Source organism: Topomyia yanbarensis, chromosome 2, assembly GCF_030247195.1.
Source record: "Topomyia yanbarensis strain Yona2022 chromosome 2, ASM3024719v1, whole genome shotgun sequence".
NCBI classification, from domain to species: Eukaryota; Metazoa; Arthropoda; class Insecta; order Diptera; family Culicidae; genus Topomyia; species Topomyia yanbarensis.
The window spans coordinates 188,299,873-188,309,007 of record NC_080671.1 but is presented as its reverse complement, the minus strand read 5'-3'; the positions used below and the strand labels follow the sequence as shown (position 1 = coordinate 188,309,007).

Here is a 9,135-nt window from a genome sequence, read left to right as displayed (position 1 = left end):
GAGTTTGAATCTGCTGAAACCAACAGCGTTGGCTGCTTTACCGACCCCATGCTTCAGTCAGTGAAGATGCAAACGATTGCATTCAGCATCAGTCACAGCTGACGTTATATGTCAAGTCAAACTGATATCCGATGACCTTCGCCGGATCTGCTTTATCCAGTGTCGGATCCAGAGAGAGGGTCCTGGGGCCCCCTTCCGATAATTTTCAACTTGTTGAGAAATTTTAAATCAGTTTAAAGTTTTAAGTTTTATATTAGTTTCAAACTCAAAATCTTTCAAAACCAATTTTGGCCACCAATACTGATTGTCATTAAATAAGGTTATTACGTATTGTTGCGCGAAATCACTGGATGAGCCACTACGAGCGACTAGGTCAACTACCACTACTCATCTACCCGTTTATCAGGTACAGACACAGGAAATCACAACATTATACAAATTTGCTTTTTTTCCCACTAATTTGTTACCACTACCCTTGCATCTTGTGAATAAAATATTACAATGAATTATACCATCGAATCGTCAACACGCGTTTTTTTACTCCGTTCGACGAACTTGTTTCTCTCGGTTTCTTTCGCTTTCGCGGTTTTTTCGGACTTTGGCCGCATTAAATGGTCCTTCGAGCCGGATCTCGGGACCGTCGGTGACAATTAAAGCGCCTTTTATCCGTTTTCGCCGTCGTACCGCGATTCGCAAAAGTGCGCCAGTTTGAGACAAACCCTCAAGAGTAAGAAAAATTGTGCGTGATTATCCACAATGGTTTGGTCGACAATGACTGGGCAGTGCGTAAGCCTCTCGTACCTGAAGGCATAAAATAGACCCCACTTGCGGTCCTTAGCTTCCTGCCCAGTAACTCCTAGCCCTGGCCTCCTCGTGGCGTCGACTGGGATACAAGTAACCTTAGTGAAGATCGGGTAACCAACCCCGGTGGGAACTTTGGTCGTATGCTGGCAGGGAAGGGAGGGTTACCCTTCTTCGGAAGGTGTAAACCTGTCCTGGTGCCCAGGTGGGACCTTAAGCAGTCCTGGCACGATGGCCCACCGGCGAGACAGGTGGTTGGCGTAGGCCCTATAAGCCACCCCTTAAAAAAACCCACATAACGAACAATACAGAAGAGAATACGACCCAGAACAATCGGCAACGACCCAGGCGACGAATAAAGGATCACGATTGGAAACTCAGAACATGGAACTGCAGATCGCTCGGCTTCGCAGGATGTGACAGGATAGCGGACCCTTCGCAGACTGCGTGGCTGGCGACGCGCGGCCATGGACCGAGTGGAATGGAGGAATCTTTTTTATACGGCACAGGCCACTTCGGCCTTAATCTGTTAATAAATAAAAAACTACAAGGGGCAGCCCTATGGGGTTGCACGAGCTCTAGACGTAGGACTATACTACTTAATGTAAAATATTTATTTTCTTAGTACATTTTTAGTAATAATAAATCAAACATATTTCTTACGTATGGTTTAATCACAACCAATCAACATCGAATATTACATATTGAACCAAACCTTCTTGGTTATCAGGTCATTTAATTTGTAGTAGGTGATCGAATCCGATTAAACTTATTTAAGAAGATCTGAAGAAAGAAGACAGAAAACTGTGACCGAACTAATATCTGGAACTAAATCTTTATAGAATAAGATTAGCTTGTAAAACCTTTTCGATTGTGTGTGGTAAAAAACCCGGGCCAGTGAAGAAAAATCAAATTTTAGACAATATAATCACATTTCATGTATAGACCAAGCATTCTAGTTATATTTTGCCATTATTATAACTTTCCTAAAGTACGCAAACAAATATAGCGAATGCAGTTGTCTTAATCATATATCGAAACTATAAATATATAAGAATCGAAAATAATTTTATATATGCACAATATGCGTTTTTGCAACGGTTTTCAAGTGGCAGTGTATTCATTCATAAATAGGCTTTGTAGTATGTACCTATTAGTAGAATCAAAGTACTATAGGCTGAGTGGAAATGAATCACGTGATGGGGAATCGATGAATTGATCGAATGTAAATAATAAACTTTCGTTGTGCAATTTAGTAACAAATTAGATCTATCATTCGCCTCAAACATTAAACCCAAGCGCACAAAGCAAAATGAATCAACGCTGATGATGATGGGTAGAGCGAAAGAGATAACTAATGCCACGACACTATGTTAACCGTGTTTGCAAATGGAGCTCGCATATACAAACTATTTTGTGTACGAATAATTATACATGAAAGTGTGCTGGAAACGAGCACAACACAAAAGATAGCATACGGACAAGCTCATTCGCATTCACTGGGTAGCGTACCTCCACAGGCAGTGTAACGGACTTCTAACTCAGCTACACTGGCTGTGGAAACACACTGCGCAGTGATCTGCTTCGCCTGCTGTTCAACAGGCAACTGAGCTGCTCTGGCGAAATCCGTCCGTTTAAATAGTCGATGATGACGTCATTCATAGAAGCGTAGCGCGTTAGGTACGCAAATCTGTCGTGCTGGACTAGGGAAGCGCTATCTTCTGTGTGTAAATGCGCGATATTTTGACTAGTTTGTTCATTATTTAAATTTTTAATGCCATGATATCAAAAATCTTTAGGTTTATATATTGGAATCTATTCTTAGAAGTATTTCGGGGCGACATGCGCAAAAAATTTGAAAATTTATCGTGAGATGGCTGAATTATATGCGTTTAAAATTGGACCACTTTTCGTTACATACCATTTTTGTAGAATTTGCAACGTGCACCCCTATATCGAAAACAAAGACGTAGTCCTACGTCAAAAAAATATCCACAATGGACTCACTCGTTCGCGGGAGAAATTGCAGGAATCACGATTGGATCGCATACAAAAGATTTTAGCTCGGTTCCGAGCAAGTGAGGAGCTGGACGATATAGACATCCAGACTGAGCTGGATAACATCCAAGAAGTTTGGAGCGGGTACCCATCGATCCACGGACGGATGGTGAAGGTATGCAAAGACACCGAAATTGATGACCTTCTCGATCAATTGGCCAATTTCGAGGAAGACGTCGTTTTATTGAAAAATGGATTCAACAAATTGCTAAAAAGAATTGATTTCTCGTCCACTCAACACGAGGTCCCGCTAATGCAAAATGGCACTGACGCCATTCGGCAACTCGCAGAACAGCAAGCATAATTTTTCCGCCATTTGTCATCCAATTTTTCCTTTGTGCATCAAGCTGCCAACTCGAGCACCGCTGCAGCAAGTGTTGATCAGAACGCACAGATTTTTTCTGATATTAAACTACCGCGCATGAATCTTCCAATATTTAGCGGTAACATTCTCGAGTGGCCATCATTCTACGATTTGTTCGACAGTGCTGTTCACAAAAATCCGAACCTGCAGGACAGAAGCTTTATTTCTTGAAGACCAACCTCACTGGCGAAGCTGGGTCTTTGATTTCTCACCTTAGGATCGAGGACGCCGATTATGCACCCGCGCTTGCCAAACTAAAGGACAGATACGATAAGCCACTCGAAATATCTGCACAGCATATACAGCACTTTCCGTCATTGGATTGCGCTTTCTACACGATGTGTCTGACGAAGTTGTTCGAGTGCTCAAGGCCATGAAACGTGAGGGCCGTGATATCTGGTTGCTGTACATCCTCGTTGATAAACTAGATCCCGATACGAAACAGTTGTGGTTCCAGAAGAAGGCTGACATGACAGATGAAGAAATTACGCTGGACAGATTTTTGAAATTCGTCGATTCACATAGCTGCGCTTTAAAATCTATGCAGCCAAGTCGTTCGAGAACATCAACAACATTTTTCAAGCCCCCCGTCAAGGTTCAACCTAGAACACCTACACTCGTATCCACCAACCATGTTTCACATACGGTCTGCGGTTACTGCGACAAATCACCGCATCAGTTATATCAGTGCGGTAAGTTTTTCAACTCGACGGCTAATGAGGGCTTTGCCTATATTTCCAGACAAAAGCTCTGTCAAAACTGCCTGAAGCTACATGCCGGCGAAGCCGGCAAATCTGGTAGCTGTAGGAAGTGTAACCAATTCCATCATACTCGTTTGCACGAAGCCTTCCACCCACCAGCCGCTCAAACTATAACTAGCACGTCATCCGCTATGGAGCTTTCCGGTCCCCATTCAGTGGCTCAATCACTGGTTTCACACCTCAACCTGATAAATGACCTTGTCGATACTAATTTCCTCCTGCTGACAGTTACAATCAACGTCCAGGACAAACATGGGAGGCCCCTCGCTTGCAGAGCAATTATTGACTGCGCCTCTCACACCAGTTACATAACCACAGATTTGTGCGATAAGTTGGGTCTATCAACCACTGACGTCGACTTTGAATTTGGTGGAATTTCTGGAAACTTTGGCCATGCCAGTAAGGATGCATTAGTGACATTTAGCTCACGCTGCTCGGAGTACCAAAATGTCATTCCGTGCGTAGTTTTGGATCGTATCACGTCCGAGCTACCAATAAAACCGGTGGACATCAGTAATTGGCCTATTCCCAGTTCCATTCATCTAGCCGATCCCCAATTCCACCGTCCTGGCAAAATCAGCATGCTGCTCGGGAACAAGCTTTTTTTCAACTTGCTCGAACCAGGAACCATCAAGCTCTGCCTAGAGAACCGGTTGCCTGTCCTTCAGAACACCAAATTAGGATGGGTGGTTTCAGGTGGATACGAATATCCCAAACAATCGGCAAAATCGAGCTTACCATTATGCTTATTGGCTTCTACTGATGATCTTCTATCGAAACAGTTAAAACAATTCTGGGAGCTCGAAGAGTATGCTAACACTAAACCGTACTTCAGTAACCAAGAAACACAGTGTGAGGATCACTTTCTGAAGCACACTACCCGCAACGAGTTTGGACATTTCGTAGTGCGTCTTCCATTCCTGGAAAATCCCAACACCTTGGGCGACTCTAGGGAAATGGCAACCAGAAGACTGATCCATCTTGAGCGGAAATTGAACAAAAATCCGCAACTTCTGGAGCAGTATCATGCCTTTTTGCGTGAGTACGTCGAATTAGGACATATGTCGATGGCTGCACCATCGACCACAAGACGTCCTACCTTTCTTCCTCACCACTGCGTCGTCTAGGAAGCTAGCACAACCACGAAATGCCGTGTGGTCTTTGACGCTTCCGCTAAAACCACCAGCGGGAAGTCCCTCAATGATATTCTTATGGCGGGACCAGTTCTGCAGGAGTCATTGATCGCCATACTTCTTAGATTTCGCTTTCCTACTATCGTTTTGACCGGAGACATCCAAAAATGTATCGCATGGTTCTGCTACATGAAGACGATCGCGACTACCAAAGGATTCTCTGGCGATGGTCGAATGATGAACCCATGAACGAGTATCGACTAAACACCCTGACATACGGCACTAAAAGTGCATCATATCTGGCTACGAAATGTGTGCAACAGCTGTTACTGTTCTTCCGCGAACAATACCCTCAAGCGGCGGAGAAGGCGTCCAAGGGAACATACGGTGCAGACAACATTAATGAAGCCAAGCACCTACGCAGTCAACTGTCGGATATTTTCGATTCTGGCGGTTTTCACCTACGAAAATGGGCATCTAGCGATGCCACTGCGTTAGAAGGTCTTCCAGAAACAGATCGTGAAGATGCCCATCGAAATCGACGACTCCAAAACCATCAAAGCCCGCGGCATTCACTGGCAGCCGTGCAGTGACGAGCTTCATTTCAGCTATCAGCCATCACAGATCCTTCAGCCAACAAAACGAACCATACTGTCGCAAATTGCCAGCCTATTCGACCCTCTAGGACTACTCGCACCAATCGTTGTCAAGGCAAAGCTGGTAATGCAGCGACTATGGAAGCTGAAGGTGGCCTGGGATGCTACTCCCCCTGATGAGTTGATACAAGATTGGTTTGTTTTTGTGCAAAATCTTTCTAATAAAGAATGTGACAAGCGCCATCGATCAACCCTTGTTCGAAATACGAGCCTGGACCGATTCCCAGGTTGCACTGGCCTGGATCAACGGAGGTGCATCCCGATGGAAGACCTTTGTTGCCAACCGAGTGGCAGAGGTCGTAACATATTTACCAGCAATCAACTGGGGTCATGTCAACACGCATGTCAACACTGCAGACTTGATCTCACGTGAGATGATACCGGAACAGCTGAAGGACAATAAGCTCTGGTGGGACGGACCGCCTTGGAATCCTAAATCAGGACATGACACGGTAAACAAACAACTGAACACATCTCAACAGCAACAAATCAACAGAGAGCAGAAGGCAACCGTAGTGTCACTCGTCGTCGTCTATAAGCATACCTTCCTGGACGATATGATGTCCAGATACTATCCAAACCTTCAGAAATTGCTTCGAGTCACTGCCCGCATGCTGCGTTTCCGTTGTCGGGAGTCAAGCCAAACCACAACATTAACTCCCAAGGAGTTGAATCGTGCCCTGGAAGTCTACCTAAAGCACGTCCAACAGCAACACTAATATGATGAACTTCAACGTTTGCATCAACACAAAGACGTAAAACGTCAAAGTACACTGTTTCAACTTAAGCCGTTCCAGGACGAAAGGGGACTTCTCAAGGTGGGCGGTAGAATTGAGCAATCAAATCTGCAATATGACACTAAGCATCCACTGTTACTACCATGTAACTCCATCCTAACTTTTTTCGTGCTGCATCGTGATCACATCATGCACCATCATTGCGGACCGCAAACACTGCTAGCAGTATCTCGAAGACGGTTCTGGATTATACGTGGTCCCAGCGTCGCTCGCAAGGTCTATCGTCAGTGCATTGTCTGCGTTCGGGCTAAGCCGGCCCCGATCTACCAGCAAATGGGGCAGCTGCCTGCAGATCGCGTTCAGCCATATCCACCGTTTCTGATTACTGGCGTTGATTATGCGGGTCCAGTGAGCATCGTTGGGCGCAGAGCACGTGGTGCGGTGGCGAGCAAGGGATACATTGCACTGTTCGTGTGCTTCTCAACAAAGGCGGTTCATCTGGAAGCAGTATCGGATCTCAGCACTTCCGCATTCTTGGCAGCTTTCACTCGGTTCTCCAGTCGTTACGGACTTCCAGCCAAAATGTTTTCAGACAACGCAACAAATTTCAGAGCTGCCTCCAAGCAACTCCAAGAGCTCTACCGCCTCATAAATTCCGCAAACCACAACCAACAGGTCGCCAACTTCTTGGCAGATAAAGGTGTAGTCTGGAACTTCATACCCGCTCGGTCACCACACCATGGTGGACTTTGGGAGTCTGCGATCAAAGGCGCAAAACACCTTCTAGGGAAAATCGCGGGCAATCAACACTTCACCTTCGAAGAATTGTCCACTCTTCTCGCCCAGGTTGCAGCAACAATGAACTCCAGGCCAATTACACCGATCTCCAATGACGCTCATGACCCTCAGCCATTGACACCTGCATACTTCCTAATCGGAAGAGCTCTCACAACAGTTCCGGAAATTAACATCCTGGAGCGTCAAATTAGCTCATTGTCTCGATGGAGTTATATCCAACGTCTATCGCAAGAGTTTCGATCCCGTTGGCAGCTCGAATACGTTCGCTCGCTGCAACGTTTCACCAAGTGGCAGCAATCATCGCCTAATATCGCAGTAAGTGATTTTGTAATTTTGGTAAAGGACGACGAAAAACCGAGGCAATGGCCGCTAGGGAGAATTTTGGAAACCTTCCCCGGACCTGATGGATTAGTTCGTGTAGTGTCGGTCAAAACCGCCACGGGAATCACCAGACGAGACGTAGGACGGTTGCGAGTCGTGCCATTAGACAAAGACGAGTATGTTCCGGGAAGACTTGGAGCCGAAATTCCTAATCGTAATTTGGTGGGTGGTTAATGTTGGTGCGAAATCACTGGAGCGACTAGGTCAACTACCACTACTCATCTACCCGTTTATCAAGTACAGACACAGGAAATGCCAACATTATACAAATTTGCTTTTTTACCCACTAATTTGTTACCACTACCCTTGCATCTTGTGAATAAAATATTACAGTGAATTATACCATCGAGTCGTCAACACGCGTTTTTTTACTTCGTTTAACGAACTTGTTTCTCTCGTTTTATTTCGCTTTCGCGGTTTTTTCGGACTTTGGCCGCAACACGTATTACGTAATCTATAGTGGTCATTTCGAACCCCTCCCAAATTTTTTTCGACCTTCCGACTAATTTTGAGGCTTGGTACTTAGAGTGGCAACATGGTTTATATTGTCCCACTACAACCTGTTCATTTTACCCCCTAAGGCATTTTATTTTCAAGCAGCCGTTCCGATTGAGCCATTTTGGCCAAATCCCTACTTATTGCGGTGAAATATCTGCAAGAGGTTCAATTGATGTAACACCATTTTCAGAATAAAATTAAAATTTCATCTCAAAAGACCTTTTATTTCACATGCCGAAGTTAACTTCAGCGACAGACATGAATGACGATTTTAGTTTTTATCATATTTATTTCACATTCGACAGCTTTTTATCAAAATAAATGGTTTCTGTGAAGTTCTAAATTTAACAAACATTGACTTGATTTGGCTACTTGTTCATTTTATCCCCCCTGTTCAGTTTACCCACAGTTCCCCTATTTCTATATATAGGCATTCAATTTCATTTTTATACGGGGACTGCGTTCAGTACTAAAACACTGTTAATCCGGAAAAATCAAACAATGAACAAGACAAAACGTGTAAAAGTAAACAAGGCAAAGGCACTCATATATTACTAAATTTGCTAATATGAAGGCAGTAGTGGAGAGCTAACTGTTGTGATTTTTGCTTTAATTTCTATTGGATGTCAATTGATGCTAAGTCACCAAATCATAATGAACTTAATGTTGCTACCAGCAGCAGCATTTTATTCGCTTGCTATGGTTTCCAATTAATGTCTATGTTTGAAAACAACGTCACGAATCAGTGAACAGATATCAGTAGACCATCATGGAGAGCGACTAAAACGTTGTAACTAGTTGAGTCTATAAATCAATAAGTTTGGATTATTGTTTTGATTTCTTGTTTTCAGTATATGGCAGTCTTTCGTTTTATTTCTGTTCGTAGAAAAATCACCAAGAAATGAGAGAAAAAAGAGTGTTTCAATTGAACTCGACTGAAGAGCACTT

The 9,135-nt window shown here is 44.1% G+C and overlaps 2 protein-coding genes across 2 annotated transcripts; both read left to right on the top strand.

Moving 5' to 3' along the window:
• Nucleotides 1–3,596: 3,596 nt before the first annotated feature.
• On the top strand, nucleotides 3,597–5,111 carry LOC131679948 (uncharacterized). Its single transcript, XM_058960692.1, has one exon. It carries the CDS (start codon nucleotides 3,597–3,599, stop codon nucleotides 5,109–5,111), a length of 1,515 nt encoding a protein of 504 aa, XP_058816675.1.
• A 1,588-nt stretch (nucleotides 5,112–6,699) lies between these two features.
• LOC131679947 (uncharacterized) lies at nucleotides 6,700–7,863 on the top strand. The gene has a single exon (XM_058960691.1). The coding sequence runs from the start codon at nucleotides 6,700–6,702 to the stop codon at nucleotides 7,861–7,863; it is 1,164 nt and encodes a 387-aa protein (XP_058816674.1).
• The last annotated feature ends 1,272 nt before the right edge of the window (nucleotides 7,864–9,135 follow it).